Consider the following 18,423-nt stretch of genomic DNA (forward strand, 5'->3'; position numbering starts at 1 on the left):
GGTCCTTGTGGCCGGAGCTGTTTTACGATGGAGGTTTCTGCAGCAGCTGCGCTGGGGCTGTGTCAGGATGGGCCGTGCTGAGGGAGGGCCAGGATCTCAGCAGCCAGGCCAGAACACAGCAGCAGCACGGCCGGGGCCCATGGCTTCTCCTCCCCCTGCCCGGGGCTTGCGGGTGAACCCCGAGGGTGGCAGAATCTTGGCCGAGCCGGCCCGGCCCGGCTGAGACGGGGGCTGGGCCAGCCTTGTTATCTCTTTGCTGGCCCCAAGGGAAAGAGACCCTCCTAGGCTTTCTCATCTTTAACATGTGTTTTCACAGAGGTGTGTACAGTTTCCTTAGTGGTTTAACAGATTGCCAATTCTCAAAGCTAATTACTGATTGGTTTTCTGTTAGACATGGAGGCAAGTGCTAGCACCTTCTCTTAGAACATGACTTCCACCACAACAGCACAGAGCACAGAGCTCCTTTGTCCATATGTAGTCCTCATGTGCCCGAGGCCTCAAAACCCCTCCCTGGGAGGTTTCTGGGGTCTCTCCAAGGTGTTTTCAAATGAAAACATTCAGCTCAGAGTCTAAGAAAATCACCAGAGGACAGGGCCAGCCTGACCTGGCTGTTTTTGTCTGAGCAATCCTTGGATATATAGAATTTGGGAGATAAAATTCTAATTTTGGCCATGGCATCTGGGCATGAAAGGTGGTTCTTTTCCACAGGAATTAAGGAACAGAGCCACAGTGTTTCAGGGGCAGATGAGAGGTGACCACCAGAGGCCAAGGCTAGCCAGAGCAGGTAAGTTTTTTTCTGAGATATACCCTTGCCCACCAGAAATCTTTTAGGGAGTGTACCAGTTTTGGCAACCGGCATCTGAAAAGATGGATGGTTCTTTTCCATTGCAGGGAAAGCACGGAGCCCCAGTGTTTCAGGAGCTGATGAGAAGCAGCCCTTGACATGCCAAGGTCAGCTAGACTTGTCAGGTGGCCCATGGGGAGACCAAGCCAGCCAGACCTGCTCCATGTTCCCTCAGTTACACGGGGCCCCATAGTGTCCCAATGGTCCCTTGCTTCCATGACGCACTGAGGTGTCCCAATGGCCCTTTGGTGACATGAGGCCCTGAAAGGCCCTCATGGTCTCCATGGTTCCATCAGGCCCCACAGAGTCATAATGATCTCTGGGTTCCATGAAGCCCCGCTGTGTCACCATGGCCCCTTGGTTCCATGGGCTCCAGTGGTGCCACAATGAACCCCTTGCTTTCATGAGGTCCCCACAGTATCCCAGGGATCTCCATGGGAAGGAAAGAACCAAGCCCCAGTGTTGCAGAGGCAGTCACCAGAGGCCAAGGCCAGCCAGACTTGATGGGACTGGCAGATTTTGCCTGGAAGCAACCCTTGGATATACAGACTTTTAGAGGTAGAATCCCAATTTCACACATGGACACTTGGGGGAGAATCTCAGTCCTTTTCAATAGGAAGGAAAGCACAGAACACTGGTGTTTCAGGGGCAGCTAAGAGGCAGCTATGCGAGGCCAAGGCCAGCCACACCTCTCTGTCCTGGTAGCTTTTGTCTGACAGCAACCCTTGGATATAGGGGATTTGGGAGGTGGAATCCCAATTTTGGCCATTTCTGCACAGTTAAGAAGAATGGTTCTTTTCCATAGGAAGGAAAGCACAGAGCTCAAGTGTTTCAAATGGAGATGAGGAGAGAGATGGCTCCTGGGAGGCTCAGCCAGCCATATCTGTTTCTCCTGGCAGCTTTCATCATGGAGGAGTCCTTGGATATATGGAATTTGGGAGGAAGAATTTCTAATTTGACAATGGACACCTTGAGAAGAAGGATGGTTCTTTTCCATTGGAAGGAAAGCACTGAGCCCCAGTGTTTGGAAAGCAGTCCCCAAGAGGCCAAGGGCAGCCAGACCTGTCAGTCCTGGCAACTTTCACTTGGGAGCAATCCTTGGATGTACAGAATTTTGGAAGTGGAATCCCAGTTTTGGCCATGGGCACCTGGTCAAGATGGATGATTTGCTCCTACAGGAAAGAGAAGTGCCAAGTCCAAGTGTTCTGGAAGATGATGAGAGGTAGCCACCCTTAGGCCAAGACAGCCAGACCTGTCTCTCCTGGCAGCTTTTGTCTAGGGGCTATCCTTGGACATAGAGCATTTTGGAGGTGCAATCTCAATTTTGGCTGTGGATACGTGGACAGGAATAGTTCTTTCTATGAAGAAAGAAAGCGCAGAGCCTCAGTGTTTCAGAGGCAGATGAGTGCCAGCCCTCAGGAAGCCAAGGCCAGCCAGACTTGTCACTCCTGGCAGCTTTTGTCTCAGAGTTATCCTTGGATATAGGGAATGCTGGAGACAGATGCCCAATTTTGGCCATGTGTACTTGGTCGGGATGGATGTTTTTTTCCCATAAGAAAGAAAAGCACATGGTCCCAGTGTTTCAAAGACAGATGAGAGATGGCCCCTGGATGGCCAAGGCAACCAGATCTGTCACTCCTGGCAGATTTCATCTGGAAACAACCTTTGCATATAAGGAAATGTGGAGAAGGAATCCAAATTTTGGCCATGGGGCCTTGGAGGAGAAGGACACTTCTCTCTCATAAGAAGGAAAGCCCAGAGCCCCAGTGCTCCAGGGACAGATGAGAAGCAGCCCTCGACATGCCAAAGTCAGCTGGACTTGTCAGGTGGTCCCCAGGAGGCCCAGCCAGCCAGACCTGTTCCCTGTTCCCTTGGTTTTGTGGGACCCCAGAGTGTCACAATGGTTTCCTTGGTTTCATGAGGCCCTGGAGTGTCAGAATGTTCCCCCTGCTTCTGCAGTGTCACAATGGCCCCGTGCTTCCATGAGACCTTGCAACGTCACAATGGCTCATGCTCCCACAAAGCCCTGATGTGTCACCATGGCCCCTCGGCTCCATGCCCCCTCGCTGTGTCACAATGGCTTCTCTGTGACACTACAGGATCCACAAGGTCACCATGGACCCTTGGTTCCTTGGGGCCCCGAGTTTCACAATGATCTCCTTGATTGCATGAGGCACCAGAGTGTCACAGTGGCCCCTTGGTTCCATGAGGTTCCGTAGTGTCACCGTGGTGTCCTTGGACCCGCGTTGTCACAACTGACCCCTGGCTCCATGAGGTTCCGTATGGTCACTGTGGTCGCTGTCAGAGGCAGGATGAGATCAATGTCCCGAGACACCTTGGGATGCTTGGAATGCCCATGTGGGGCCAGGGCCGGGTTAGGCCTTGGTTTGTAGTGGGACTTCTTGGGTGGGAGGGGTGAGAACCTTGTAGAGAGCCGGGGAGATAGGGACCCCGATCTGGGACAACTGTGGAAGCTCCCTTCAAGATTTCACCTTTTGGGAACACGGGAGAGGGAAGAGGGGTAGGACGGGGAGAACCACATGAACTGGGGATTAAAGTGTTAACTGCCGGTTGCTTTCTCCATTCCCACCTTGAATTTAAAATGGCTCTTACTTGGTGAAACCAGAAAATGATCTTAGAAAGGGAGGAGTTCCCCGACCGTCCTAATTCTGCCAACTTTGCAATGACTACATCCCAAAAATCGACCCCATACAATTGGCCAGTGGTAACCTCCAGGAAATGAGAAAACAACCAAACAATTAACTTTCTTAATTCTCACTTTTTAACATTAACATCCCCACCCACAAGGATTCCCTCAACTTGGATAAACACTGTTTTCTGGATCCCAGAAAGCCTCGCACCCATGGCTTATGATGTTAAGAGAGAGAACCAATACTCACCACCCGTAAGAAAATATAAAAGGAAAAGGCAGAAAAACCCACACCGGCCCCTGTCAAAAAAGACGGTGGCTGCACAGCAGAGAAAAAGAGGCAAAGGTGCTAAGTTAAAAAGACCTGGCTCAAAGTAAATGAAAGGAACTCAGGATGCCCCGACCCTTCAACAATAGAAAGGATCTGGGGTAGAGAGAGAGGGGAACAAGAAGGAGGTGAGAAGGGGAGAGGACACCACTTACAGTCAGGCGCAGAATTCGACACCACTTCAACTCGGGCCCCCTCTCAGGAAAAATCCAGTGTTAGGTGAACAAAAGACCAAAGGGGGTGGTTCCTGTCAGGGGAAGACTCCTCGGGTGCAGGAGCTGCCTCCTCGAGCCTCCAGGAGTGCCACCCACCAGAGATGGGTCTTCTCCTACTGGAGGAAGCTTCACGGCCAGGTGGTTTCAAGAGGTCACTCCCACAGCAGGTCCAGATGGAGATCTGCAAGAGCCCAGAGTCCACTTTCCACAGGGTCCGGTGATGACCTCAGCCCTCGCACTGGGTGCCAAACATGTGGCCACATGCATCCAAAAGCCCACCTTGAGGGCTGCCCCAGGCTAGCTTTTTAGCATGTGAGTGACAGCGAGGTGTGGGGGGCACTCTCCTCACTTGCGCTTGCAAGGAGAGAGCCTTAGGCACGAATGCCTTGACGGACTCTGGGCCAATGCCAACAGGAGTGAAGAAAGCGGGTTCCGACTTCTGGTGAAACAGGGTTATTGGGAGGAGCAGTGAGATGAAAAGTCCAGGTGCGTCCAGAAGCTGAAGACAGTGGGAAAAGGGCTTACAGCAACTTATAAAGGGAGGTGGCAACAGGGGTGGAGCCTGCCCTCCAACCAATAGAGGAGCAGGAGGGAGTGGAAAAGGAAAGAAGGACACTGCTATGGGACCAATGGGGAGTGACTAGGGGAAGGGCCCCAGCCGCTGAACCAATCACTTGGTGCCCAGAAGAGAAGCTTCTAGATAGAGAGGATGGGTTGCTGAGTGACAGACAAAGCACCAGGGTGCGACAAAACAAAGGATATAATGTTAACTGGGGTAACAGGGGAGGGGACAGGGAGACTGACAAGGATTGCAGGGGAGGAGACAACCTGGGTAGAACCATTACACAACCACAGGGGCGAATGGAACAAACCAACTTACAATATACAACTTAGCTTAAGAATCTGAAAAACACAACACAACAGTAAACAATCTCCATATTGCATTCTACTTTAGCACAACACAGGCACAGCAAGAGAGGTAATAATTATGTTTTCCTTCTTCTCTGCTTGTCTCACAGCTTCAAACATTCACATGTTCAGAAGGCATGTGAATACCACACTCAGGGAGAGAGAGAGAGAGAGAGTCCCTTTCCTGCCCCTGGCAATGACCTGAGGTGGAAGTGAATGTGATGACAGGGCCATGGCCAGACCCTCATGTTCTTCAATCTCACACCACGTCATTGGCAGGGGCAGGAAAATTAACAGATGTCTTCCCACCATGGGTCACAGGGCTCTTTCCAATATGGGTCCTCCAATGGGGGAAGAAGCTGGAGCAGTTCATCAATCTCTTCCTGCAGTTGGGGCACTGGCAGGACATTCCTTACTGGTGACTCCTGGCTGGTCAAGTCAGAGCTCTGGGTGAAGCTCTTCCCATATGTGGGGTACTCGTGGAGCCTCTCCCCAGTGTGGATGCGCCGGTGCCTGACGAGGGTGAATTTCTGCTTGAAGCTCTTCCCACAGTCGGGGCAGCGGAAGGGCCTCTCATCTGTGTGAATCCGTACATGCAGGCGGAGATTGGAGCTGGTCTGAAACCTCTTCCCACACTGGGGGCACTCACAGGGCCTCTCCCCGGAGTGGATGAGCCTGATGAGGTGGGAGTAGCGCTTGAAGCCCTTCCCACAATCTGGGCAGCAGAAGGGCCTCTCATCGGTGTGAATCCGCTGGTGCAGGAGGAAATCTGAGCTGATCCGAAACCTCTTCTGGCATTGAGGGCACTCATAGGGCCTCTCCCCGGTGTGGATGAGTTGGTGGGTCACAAGGGTGGATCTGTAGCTGAACCCCTTCCCACACTCCCCACACTTGTAGGGCCATTCCCCAGTGTGGATCCTCTGGTGGCTAATCAGGGTGCTGCTCTGCCTGAAGCTCTTCCCACACTCCAAGCACTTGTGGGGCTTAGCCCCATCAGGAAGCTGCTCCTGGACCACCAGCTCCAAGCTCTGGCTGAAGCTCTGTCCACCTTCCTGGCTCAAGGTGGGTCTTTCCTTTTCATAGTAGCCTGGGCTGGGTTTGCAGCCCCTCTTCCTGTGGGATCTCTGGGGCTTTTCTTCCCTGTTGTATTCCTGTGCTGTGGAGCTTCTCAAAATGGCCTCTGCTACGAAGTTGTGCCATGGGGTTTTGTCCTCACTGGTCTCCATCCTCAGGTCATTGTCTGGGGGAGGAAGGACAAGAAGAGGATGGGATTTGCCTTCGTGCCACAGGGAAGGGGTAGGAGATCCCCCGAGTTCATCCCTGGCAGGACAGCATTGCCAGTGGTGTTGTCCTGCAGCCAGGGGCCATGCTGGGCTGGGACATGGAGCAAAGAAAAGGGGGAAAAGGGCAGTGACTTCCTCCTTACCTGCCTGGGTGTCCCAGGGCATCTTCATCTTCCTCACAGCTTCCTCCTCCATCTGAGAAAGAGTTTGGGATGGGAAATTCTGTTCTGGGAGGAAAGCAAGAGATGAGTACATTGAGTTTTGTACTGGTTTGAAGGCAAACCAGGGGGAGAGTCTAAGCCAGAATTACAATAAGGTCAACGCAATGATACACTGCCTTAAACTGACAGAGTCAGGATCTAACCCGGCACCCTGTTGGTCCGGGTGGTGGTAGCAGTCCCGTTAAATGGTGGCTGCAGTCCTGTTGCAGTGATTAACGTGATTCTGTCAAAGCAGTGATCCTGTAGAAGGGTCTGATCTTCCTCTGAAGGTCCAGTGGTGCTTATGGAGCTCTTGTGCTCTGGGAATCCAGTAGGCAAGGTGCTCCTGGGGCTGCAAGCCTCAGCTTATATCCAGGTAGGAATGCGTGGCTCCTCCCCCTGGGTGGAGCATCCCACAATGGGATGATGTAATTTTGTCAGTCCTGCAGGGACACTCAGTGGCCCATTAACAGAAGATAGCCCCTGGAGGGCGTTATCAGGGCTGAGTCATGGAAGAGATAAAGAACACTGCCCCGCCTGTTTATAACAGTTTGTAAAGATGATGATGGAAAACATGCATTTGGTTACATCTTACACTGTAACCTGAAACAGTGGGGTAATCCCTGCTTGGGGTGTAACGCCACCTCTGCTTACCCAAACTGGCTCAGGTATAAAACCCCCACTCCGGGAAGGCCACACACACAGGGGACAATGTCACTCTTGCCCTGGCCCAGGGGAAGTCTCTGTTCCTGTCACTACCTTGCCCTAACCCCTTTTCTCTCTTTTTCTCTTTTTCCATCTCTCTCTACCTCACACTTATTATTCAATAAAATCCACTTTGGATTTGGTCTTGGTAGCACCTTAACTGGGGCAGAAGCATCTCTCTAACCATTTTCTTAACCAGATTGTGACATTATTTTGGCACAGTGAGTTTAGGCACTGTTGTCTGACCCCAAGTGCCTTTGACAACAGCATGGTTCCCTCCTCTGAGGAGGTCATAGATCATTTGGGAGGAACTCTTGGAAACTTGGACGCATCTTCCCCTAAGCGAGTTATGGGAGAAAATGGTTGTTGTGGGTAGCCAGTGTAAAGAAAATATTTTCTTGTTCTTCCTTGAAAAGTTTGTTCAAATCACTGGAGAAAAGGGAACAAATATTACCAGTGAGGCTGACAAGGTTCATTCACCCCAAGGTGAGGAACACAAGGCTGCTAAAGTGCCACAGGAAGCCCAGCTAAGGTAGCTAACTTCCTGAATCACTCCCAAATTCACAGGCTTAGGGGCTTTGCCAAATGTGAGAATCACTGTTCTCTTCATCCCTGTCACCTTTGTGATAGTTACACAAAGCTTTCTCTTGCTTTTTATAATCTGTAGTGGGCTGAATTTCCACTTTTCTTTTATGGGAACCTGCCAGCAGCTGAGCTGGAGCTGTGCAGGAACCGATGGAACTTGGAATTTTCACACACTTGCTTCTATTGCCAGTTTATTAATGCTTGGGATTGGTTTGCGTTTTCATGACATGCGACTTGTGGGAAAATCAAATATTCATGAAAGTCGTTTATGCAGAGTTGAATTTGATTTCTGCCAAGTTTATTTTGTCCAGTGCCCAGGGGATGCTCAAGGGGTCTCTGTGCCTTTTGCCCTGGGGGATGCTTGGGAGGGGTTTGTGGGGGCTGTTCCTGTCCCTGTCACCCCATGCCATTTCCTCAGGGGGTCTCCATCATTCTCACTCCAGGGAATGCCTGGGGGGGTTTCCCTCCCTGTCACTCCTGTGCCAGGGGATGCTCAGGGCAGTCTCTGTCCCTCTCAGCCCAGGGGATGCTCAGGGGTCTCTGTCCCCTTGCCCTGGGGGATGCTCAGGGGTCTCCATCCCTCTGGCGTCAGGGAATGCTTGTGCAGGGCTGGGGACCAGGGGCTCTGTGTCCCTCTCACTGCTGAGCGTGCTCGGGGCTGGGGGGGCTCTCCAACCTTCTCATCCCTGGGGAGGCTGGGGGGGGTCTCTGTCCCTCTCAGCCCTGATGTGACTGCACCCAAACATCATTGAGGTCAGAGGGACAGAGACACCCCCAAACCCCCAGAAGGGCGGAACCTGGGATCATGCTCATACCCTCTTCATGTCTTTAGCCCAGAAATGAGTTCTGCACCTTTAAGGCAGGTTCTGAGACTGTAGGGAGGGAGGAAGTGAGCAAGTTTTTTAAGAAACTGCACTCCTCCATATTCTGGCTCCTGGACAGACAGACAGCAGGACAGGACTCTCCTTTGGTTTTAGTTAGTTTTTACCTCTCTAAGGCAGATAAGTGCCCTGGACTGTGGTTTTTCTTTTACTTTAGAGCTGTTTAAACCTGCTCTGAACATCCAGAAGAGCACTGGCAGCTCCACCTGTGGCCCATTGGTCCGAGCCTGGTCCACGGCATTTCCAGTGCTGGAGAGAGAAGAGACTGATAAGAGACTGAGTGAGCAGAGCTACAGCCCACAGAGGGATTTTCTGAGTTTGTCATCTCTTTTGCAGTGGCAAGAGGTTTTATTGTTTAATATTGGTCATTTGCTGTGCTCGTGAATGCTTTGTCTGTTAAATAAACAGGGTTTTTCCACTTTTCTCCAAGGAAATCTTTTCCCAAACTGATTGGGGAAGAGGCTGCTTGAATTTGCTTTCCAGAGGAAACCCCTTTTGGAGGTTTTCTCCCAAATTTGCCCTAAACCAGGACAGGGCGGTGGGGAGAGGAGAGAGCCCCAAGTGCCTGGACTGGGGGGAGGCTGGAGAGAGGGACCCTGGGACCCCAAAACCCCGCAGCATCCCTAAGCAGGACCCTGGAGAGGGGGGATCCCCAGGTGCTCTGGGATCCTTGGCAGCCATGAGAGAGGGGACCACCAGAAGCCCAGAGGGATGAGAATGGAAATGGGACACTCCTGGTGGCTTTTTTTGATTCTCTTTTGCTTTTTGAAGGTTTTTATTGATATCAGGTGACTTCTAGAGATGGACTTGGGCAGAGGCCTTTCAGACACACTGTGCTCATCCCTTGTTTTTCCCCAAAGCAGGTTTTCCCATTCCCAAATATTGGCCCAATGGAGGAGAAGGCTGCAAGGAAGAGAAAGATGCCCCAAGACACTCAGGCAGGTGAGGAGGAAGTCAGTGCCCCCTTCCCCCTCTCTCCTGCTCCATCTCCCAGCCCAGCACGGCCCTGGCTGCAGGACAACCCCGCTGCTGATGCTGTCCTGCTGGGGATGCACTGGGGGATCTCCTGCCCCTTTCCTCTGGCACGGAGGCACATTCACAGGCTCTGGGGCAGGAGGGGGAACCGCGGGCGGTTTGGGGTGCGTGGCTCGGCTGCTCCTGGCGCGGTTCCCCCGAGCCCCCGGCGCGGCTCCGCCAGGCCCCCCCACCACGGCACTGGCCAGAGGCACTTTAACAGAAATGCTGGTAAATTTACCATCTGGAATCACACTAAATACAATTTCAAGAAGCTGCTGGTTTGCTGGGCAGTTTGCCGAATTCCACATTGTTGTTTCTTTCAATAAAACTGCACTTTAAAAAGTCTTTGTAAATTCATGCTTGCCTAAAATTTGTAGCTTCCATGGGTTTCTCTCAAAACTAAATTACATAAAAACCTGACATACTTATCACATCCTTTTAATCCCTCCAGTAAATCCTTCATGCTGTTATTTCAATCTCAGATTGTTCAACTTTTTCAGTGCCTTATTTCCCTTAATAGCATCAGAATAAGTTAAATTTTTTTGTATGTATAACATTTAAGGATATTAATTTTTAATTCTATGATGTTTAACTTAATGCAAATTCAGGGTTGACAAGATTAAGCAAAGTTAAACTTCATTATTGTTAGATTTCAGCAATGTTATGTTACATTCTATTAATTTGAAATCCTGTTGTTCTGGATTGAAAGACAATGTGTGTATTCTATTTGCCATCTATTTGCCTGTCAGAGGCAGGGCAGTTATCTTCTGTTAATCGGGAAGTAAATTGGACCCCCAATAGCCCCCACAGTTCCCCAAACACCTGCAAGGACCTCCAAGCTTTCTAAAATCCTTCTTGTGAGAGGAGCTTTGGAGTAGCTGTTTCCAATCCCCGTCCCAGACTTTCAAGATTTTGTATGTAAAGAATTATAAAGGTGGAAGGAAAGCTTTATAGACTTTGTCCCATGGGATTAAAGACGGCAGACCAGAGCTATTTCTATAAATATATACTATCTCTTATGGTAATGATTAAACAATATTATCTTAATCAGAAAAATTTGCTCCTAGGTATAACAGCTGTAACTCATATTATATTACATTATATTATATTATATTATATTATATTATATTATATTATATTATATTATATTATATTATATTATATCATATCATATCATATCATATCATATCATATCATATCATATATCATATACTAGGAAGTGATTTCAAAGTAACTGTGTTAAAGCAAAACCAGTTATTAAGCAAAGATTGATGTCACTCCCTGTCTTGGTTTGGAAAGACCGGTCTGCCAAGGAAGGTAGGAGCCTGTCCTGAAATCTAAAATGTAAACCCCATTCCTCTGAATTGTTATAAATTTGGAATTAAGGGGCTCTCAGGCAAAGATATGGGAGCAGGAACAACAGTTCTTTATTAGGGAAACAAATAAAAAAATGAAATAAACAATGCAGTAAACCAAGACAACACTGACAGAGTCAGAACACAACCTGACACCCTGTTGGTCAGGGTGTTGGTAGCAGTCCAATTGGAATGGTGGCTGCAGTCCTCCTGGAGTGTCAGGTGTGGTTCTGCTGGAGCAGGGGTCCTTTAGAAAGGTGTAGTCTTCCTCTGAAGATCCAGTGGAAGAGGCAGCTGCTGTTCCTCTGGGAAATCCAGTGGAGAAAGCCATGCTGGTGTTCCAGAATTTTTAATATTATATCTGGTAGGAATGCTTGGCTCTCCCCTCTGGGCGGATCATCTCACAATGGGATGTTGTAGTTCTTACCAGTCATGCAGTGCCATTCAGTAGCCTGTTATCAGCAGATGTCTGCCTGGAGGGAGGAGTGGGTGTGGAAGAGATAAGGAAAACTGCTCACTTAACAGAAGACAACTGCCATACAGATTGCAAAGAGAACGCAATCTGTTTGGCAATCCAGGAAGGTCTCCATTGTGAAACTCAGGGGCCCCAAGGAACCAAGGGTCCATGGTGACCTTGTGGAGCCTGTAGTGTCACAGAGGAGCCATTGTGACACAGCGAGGGTGCATGGAGCCGAGGGGCCCTGGTGACACATCAGGGCTTTGTGGAACCACAGAGCCATTGCGACATTGCAAGGTCTCATGGAAGCACGGGGCCATTGTGACACTGCAGAAGCAGGGGGAACATTGTGACACTCTGGGGCCTCGTGGAACCAAGGAAACCATTGTGACACTGTGGGGTCCCACAAAACCAAGGGAACAGGGAACAGGTCTGGCTGGCTGGGCCTCCTGGGGACCACCTGACAGGTCCAGCTGACCTTGGCATGTTGAGGGCTGCTTCTCATCTGCCCCTGAAGCACTGGGGCTCTGGGCTTTCCTTCCTATGGGAGAGAAATGTCCTTCTCCTCCAGGGGCCCATTGTTAAAGCTGGGATTCCTCCTCCAAATCTCCTTATATGCAAAAATTGTTCCCAGATGAAATCCACCAGGAGAGACAGCTCTGGCTGCCTTGGCCACCTGGGGGCCACTTCTCATCAGCCTTTGAAACACTGGGACCATGTGCTTTTCTTTCTTATGGGATAAAACCATCCATCTCAACCAGGCACACATGGCCAAAATTGGGGATCTGCCTCCAGAATTTCCTATATCCAAGGATAACTCCCAGACAAAAACTGCCAGGGCTGACTAGTCTGGCTTCCTGAGGGCTGGCACTCATCTGCCTCTGAAACACTGGGGCTCTGCACTTTCCTTCCTAATGAAAAGAACTCTTCTTCCTGTCCAGGCAGCCATGGCCAAAACTGAGATTCCACCTCCAAAACGCCCTATGGCCAAGGATAGCCCCTAGACAAAAGGTGCCAGGAGAGACAGGTCTCGCTGGCTTGGCCTGAAGGTGGCCCCTCTCATCTTCTTCCAGAACACTTGGACTTCGCACTTCTCTTTCCTGTAGGAAAAAACTATCCATCTTGACCAGGTGCCCATGGCCAAAACTGGGATTCCACCTCCAAAATTCCATACATACAAGGATTTCTCCCCATGAAAGCTGCCAGGACAGACAGGTCTGGCTGCCCTTGGCCTCTTGGGGGCTGCCTCTCACCTGCTTTTGAAACACTGGTGCTTTTGTTCCAATGGAAAAGAACCATCCTTCTGCTCAAGCTGTCCATGGTCAAAATCGAGATTCCTCCTCCCAAATTCAATATAACCAAGGATTCCTCCATGATAAAAGCTGCCAGGACAAACAGGTCTGGCGGGCTTGGCCTCCCAGTGTAGGAATGTGCCCCCTGTTGACGGAGTAACCAAATTATCCTTGTCTCCTTAAAAAGGGAAAAAGCCCAGAAGTTTCTCTCCTGACTTTGGTAAAAAGACACCTCATAGGACTTTGGGGACCTTACTTCAAACTTAAGGATAGATAACTCGACAGAAGCAAAAAGGTCCTTCCTAAACAATTTACTAGAAAAAGTGGAACAAAGGAACTAAACACTTTTGTGGGGTTTTTACCGGAAGCAAGAGCCTCTTGCCACTGGTGTAGGTTTTCTCTGTAAAGACCTTTGTTATTTTATCTTTTTTTTAAACTTTTCTGTTTCCAACACTACCACTGAAGACATGCTGATTTTATGCCATCTGAGGTGGCTGAACTATCTTTGGTGTAATATAGGTCCCCAAGAGCTCATAAGACCTGGCCTGACGATATCATTACTATCATTCCAGGAGCCATCTCTCTCCTCATCTGCCTTTGAAACATATGGGCTCTGTACTTTCCTTGGAAAAGAATGATCTGTCTTACCTACACAGAAGTGGCCAAAATTGGGCTTCCATCTCCCAAATTCCCTATATCCAAGGGTTGCTTTCAGACAAAAGCTACCAGGACAGAGAGGTGTAGCTGGCCTAGGCCTCTGATGGCCGCTTTTCATCTGCCCCGAAACACTGGAGTTCCATGCTTTCCTTCCTATGGAACAGAACCATCCTTCTCTGGGTGTCCATGTCTGAAACTGGAATTCCACCTCAAAAATTCCATACATCCAAGGGTTGCTCCCAGGCAAAATCTGCCAGTACTGTCAAGTCTGACTGGCCTTGCCTCTGGTGACGGCCCCTGCAACACTGGGGCTGGGTTCTTTCCTTGCCATGGAGATCCCTGGGACACTGTGGGGACCTCATGGAACCAAGGGGATCATTGTGGCACCACTGGAGCCCATGGAACCAAGGGGCCATGGTGACACAGCGGGGCTTCATGCAACTCAGAGACCATTATGACTCTATGGGGCCTGATGGAACCATGGAGACCATTCTGACCCTTCAAGGCCTTGTGTCACCAAGGGGGCATTGGGACACTTCAGGGCCTTATGGAAGCAAGGGACCATTGGGACACAGTAGGGCCCCATGGAACCAAGGGAACATGGAGCAGGTCTGGCTGGCTTGGCCTCCCAGGTGCCACCTGACAGGTCTGGCTGACTTGGGATGTCAAGGGCTGCCTCTCATCAGCTCCTGGAGTGCTGGAGCTCCATGCTTTCCTTGCTATGGAAAAGAACCATCCCTCTTTTCAGGTGCCCATTGTCAAAATAGGTACTCTCCCTAAAAAATTTCCTCTATGCAAGGGCATCTCTCAGAACAAAACCTGCCAGCTCTGGCTGGCCTTGGCCTCTGGTGGTCACCTCTCATCCGCCTGGGAAACACTGGGGCTCTGTTGCTTCCTTCTTATGGAAAAAAACTGGCTTTCATGCCCAGATGCCATGGCCAAAATTAGAATTTGGCCTCCCAAATTCTGTATATCCAAGAATTGCTCCCAGACAAAAGTAGCCAGGACAGACAGGTCAGGCTGGCCCTGTCCTCTGGTGATTTTCTTAGACGAAGAGCTGCATGTTTTCATTTCAAAACACCTTGGAGAGGGCCCTGACATCTCCAAAGGTGGGGTTTTGAGGCCTTTGGCACATGACTACTACATATGGACAAAGGAACTCTGTGCTCTGTGCTGTTGTGGTGGTTTTGCATCACGGAAGTCATGTCCTAAGAGAAGGTGCTAGCAGTTTCCTCCATGTCTGACAAAAAAAACAATCAGTAATTAGCTTTGAGAATTGACAATCTGTTAAACCACTAAGGAAACTGTACATGCCTCTGTGAAGACACATGTTAAAGACAAGAAAGCCTGGGAGGGTCTCTTTCCCTTCTGGCCAGCAAAGAGGTAACAAGGCTGGCCCAGCCCCTGTCTCAGCCGGGCCGGGCCGGGCGGCTTATGCCGTGGGGCCGGGCCCCTTCCCAGGGAGCCCCCCAGGCCCCATCACCTGCCGGGCAGGGCAGGGGAGGCCGCGGGGCCGAGGCCGGGCCGGGCCATGGCTGCGGTTGCCAACACCTGGGCGCTGCCGAGCCCTGCCCCGCCGCCAGCCCGGGCCCAGCCAGGATCCGCCGGGCCCCAGGAGCAGCCCCGGGCTGGGCCGGCTCGGCCAAGATTCTGCCACCCTTGGGCTTCACCCGCAAGTCCCGGGCAGGGGGAGGAGAAGCCATGGGCCCCGGCCGTGCTGCTGCTGTGTTCTGGCCTGGCTGCTGAGATCCTGGCCCTGCCCCAGCGCGGCCCATCCTGACACAGCCCCAGCGCAGCCGCTGCAGAAACCTCCATCGTAAAACAGCTCCGGCCACAAGGACCCAGCCCGGCCGGGGTCACGGAACCATCTGCAGGCCCCGGGAGAGATATTAACTCTTTCAGTGCTTCCATCCTCCCTAGAGTGAGAGAAATGGACAAAGTGCAGGCACACAGAGGAGCAACATGAAGACACCGAGGTCAGTGAGGAGAAGTTGCGTCCCATATGAGAGGGATGAGGATATGCCTTGATCTTGGGGATGAAATCCTCTTGTAAAGCTATGGAGAAGGATGTAATTGATCCATCAGACTCTCTTTTTCCCTATAATGCATTGAAAACTATGGGGAGACGACTTGTTCAGCAAAGGCCACCATGCTAAAGTAAGCAAATATTGAAGTAGCTGTGATCCCATGAGAAGTTTGAACAGAGAAAGAGAGCAGAGTGATGAGACCCTGGGTCCTCATGAAGAGAAGAAGATCTCTGTTCTCAGAGACAAAGATGATTTTTAGAAATAGATTAAGAGAACCTTTGCTCTTTAACAGCTCATCTTGAAACTAATACCACATAAGCTGTCATGGCCCATAAACACAGCTGTGGGAAACCCTGTGGAGGAATAAATGGGAGGGACTTCACCACTGCAGATTTTCTGGGCAGTTAGTTGCTATTCATGGAAAGTGAGAGCCATGAGAGAACTGTTTTCTTACGGAGAAGTCTCCATATAATTAAAGAGAGACTCCTCTCCCTAAGTAGAAGCAAGAAAGATTATTCTAGAGGTGGTAAAATGATGAAAATTTTAGGGTTTTTCTCCTTACATTCTCAGTAAGAAAGAAAACGTTGTAGGGAGAGAACTGTTCTGAATTCTTATTACTCTTTCTTTTAGTTAATATTGATAAACCTTTCTTTATAATTTCTTAAGTTTTTGAGCCTACTTTGCCCTTCTCTAATCCTATCTCACAGCAGGAAATTATTAAGTATATTCTAGTGAGTGCAATGGTAATTAGCCAACACTGAACCTACCACAATAATTAAAGCATTCACCAAGTAATCTCAACATAGCAAAGCAAAGCCACTACAGAAATATTCCTAATGAACTCCACGAGAGCAGAGGGAAATCAAGGCAGAGCCATGGTTTGTCAGGACTTGCTTGATCCTAATGAGCCCCATGGTGCATTTGGAGCTGAGCCCTGGTACCTCAGGGTCTGAGAGGAGATTGCACAAACCTTTCCAGGAGTCAAAGTCAGAAGAAAATCCCCAAGTGTCTCAAAGCATGAAAGGGTCCCACTGAGGTCCATCCCCAACACAGGCTCCTCATGGAGCACAGAACTGGAGGCCAGGATGGTACAAAAACCTCTCAGAGACTCAGTGTGGAAAGGAAAATCCAAAGTACCTTAACAAACCTTGAGTATCTCAAAGTATTAATGAGCCCCACCGAGTGTCAGTACAAAGCTCTCAGGGGACTCATTAAAGCAGATAATTGGGGCCATGATTGCACAAACCTCTCACAGAGTTTGTTCAAAAGGGAAACACCAAGTACCTTAAAATAACTGAAGTACCCTGAAGCATTAATGAGCCCCACTGAGTGTTGTTACTGACAAAGCCTCTCCAGGGACTAATTACAGCAGATAATTGGAGGCCATGATTGCACAAAGCTCTCAGAGACTCCAAGGCAAAAGCCAAACCCAAAGTCCTTTGAAAAACCTGCAGTCCCTGGGAGCATTCAGGAGCCCCCAGGGCCATTGCTGAGCAAGGCTCCCCTGGGACTCCTTCCAGCAGATCCTTGAGGCCACTGGGATGTGGGCTGGGGGGGATGCTGAGGGCAGGACAAGGGGCTGACAGTGCCCAGCCTGGCTGGGGCTGTGCCAGGAGGCCCCAGGGCCTCAGGACAAGGTGTCTCCTCCCAGCCCTTGGTGGCACAGACCCTGCTGTGCCCCAGGCCACCAAGACTTGGCTTCTCTTTGTTCCCACCTGTCATCAGTGCCTCCAGTTCTCTGCTCTGCCTGGGGCCTGGGAACACTTTCTCAGTTGTGTCCCTCAGTGGGACCCATTAAAAGTCCAAGAAACTTTGGATTTGGATTCTGACTTGCAGTCCTGGAGAGGATTCTTCAGCTGCCTCTGAGGGACTGATGTTCAGGGCCTGAGCACAAAGCCCCAGAGGGTCATTCAAGTCCTTGTGCTGTGTCTGGGCTGCTGAGCTGTGCTGGGCTCCTGGCACAGAGGCAGCTCCTGGTAAGCAAGAAGAGGTTCAAAAGCACATTTCTCTTGAGGAGCAGCTCTTCTGCCAGCCCAGCAGGGCTGGGGCACTGCCTGCAGCCACCTGGACACAGCCCAGAGGCACAGAGGGGTTAAACTCAGCCTGGGCTGGGAGCACAGAGCAGAGCTCACTCAGGGCTCACTAGAGCAGAAATCATCCTGGGTTTCAAACAGTCATTTTCTGGCTGTGGAAGAGAAGCTGCAGTTCCTGCAGGGATCTCCTGGAGCTGGCACATCCCACAGCTTTTAGGAGCTTTCAGGAGCACTCTCAGAGCTGCTCCAGGGCAGGGATGTGGCCCCAGGGCAGGGCTGGCTTTCCCTGCTGCCCTAGCCGAGGCACAGCCCAGGGCAGCTCCTGTTGCCAGGCTCTGCTGCAGGGCTGAGCAGCCGCAGGTGCAGCCAGGGGTGCCCAGGGCTGTCCTGCAGAGCAGGCTCCTGCAGCCCAGGGCGCTGTGCTGGGGCAGGGACTCTGCTGCCTGCCAGGGACAGCTCTCAGCCGGCCCAGGAGCTGCTCCCAGCGCTGAGGAGAAGCTGTGGGGGGAAGGAGCCACCCTGAGCAGGGCAGGTGCTGCTGCTGAGAGGGGCTGGGCGGGGCAGGGCTGCTCCCAGCTCCAGAGCAGCCTGGGCACAGCTCCGAAGGACGCTTCCCAATGAAGGTAAGCCTGGCATTGCTGGAAAGATCAGGAGCTTTCCTGAGAGTGTTTTCAATTTCCTGCTTGAAGAAGGATGGGAAAACTGGGGTGATGTGAAAAAGATTTTTGCTTTTTATACATTTTTCATATATTTGTAGCCTTGTAAACTACTATTATAAAGTTATAAAACTATAATCCTTACTTAACTCTATTAAACACTTAATTAACTCAATTAAACTACTATTATATGCTTATATAACCATAATCCTTAATTAACTCTGGTAGGTTTCCTAAATTTTTTCTCAGATTTTAGAACAATAACCTGACTTTCTAAATACATTCCTGAAATACTCTATAGTCTTATTATAAGGAAGAGGATCTACAAG

At 50.4% G+C, this 18,423-nt stretch overlaps 1 protein-coding gene and 2 long non-coding RNA genes across 5 annotated transcripts; 1 reads left to right on the forward strand and 2 right to left on the reverse strand.

Annotated features, from left to right (window-relative positions):
- Positions 1 to 504: 504 nt before the first annotated feature.
- LOC135298319 (uncharacterized) lies at positions 505 to 9,650 on the forward strand. Of its 2 annotated transcripts, none has more exons than XR_010360302.1 (5): positions 505 to 784; positions 892 to 951; positions 1,650 to 6,008; positions 8,758 to 8,945; positions 9,464 to 9,650. It is a non-coding gene; the product is annotated as an uncharacterized LOC135298319 (long non-coding RNA). The 2 variants fall into 2 exon arrangements; XR_010360303.1 differs by having other exon boundaries at positions 8,758 to 8,880.
- On the reverse strand, positions 1,755 to 6,432 carry LOC135298318 (zinc finger protein 239-like). 2 transcript variants are annotated; one of them, XM_064415889.1, is made up of 4 exons: positions 6,373 to 6,432; positions 4,317 to 6,186; positions 3,978 to 4,218; positions 1,755 to 3,142 (listed from the first exon to the last, which is right to left on the reverse strand). In XM_064415889.1, the coding sequence occupies exons 1-2, from the start codon at positions 6,422 to 6,424 to the stop codon at positions 5,237 to 5,239; spliced, it is 1,002 nt and encodes a 333-aa protein (XP_064271959.1). In that variant the 5' UTR covers positions 6,425 to 6,432; the 3' UTR covers positions 1,755 to 3,142; positions 3,978 to 4,218; positions 4,317 to 5,236. The 2 variants fall into 2 exon arrangements, with proteins under 2 accessions (XP_064271959.1, XP_064271958.1); XM_064415888.1 differs by lacking the exon at positions 1,755 to 3,142 and having other exon boundaries at positions 3,151 to 4,238.
- A 1,372-nt stretch (positions 9,651 to 11,022) lies between the features above and the next one.
- On the reverse strand, positions 11,023 to 11,598 carry LOC135298320 (uncharacterized). Its single transcript, XR_010360304.1, has 2 exons — positions 11,400 to 11,598; positions 11,023 to 11,304 (listed from the first exon to the last, which is right to left on the reverse strand). It is a non-coding gene; the product is annotated as an uncharacterized LOC135298320 (long non-coding RNA).
- Between the last annotated feature and the right edge of the window lie 6,825 nt (positions 11,599 to 18,423).

Source organism: Passer domesticus, chromosome 4 (genome assembly GCF_036417665.1).
Source record: "Passer domesticus isolate bPasDom1 chromosome 4, bPasDom1.hap1, whole genome shotgun sequence".
NCBI lineage: Eukaryota > Metazoa > Chordata > Aves > Passeriformes > Passeridae > Passer > Passer domesticus.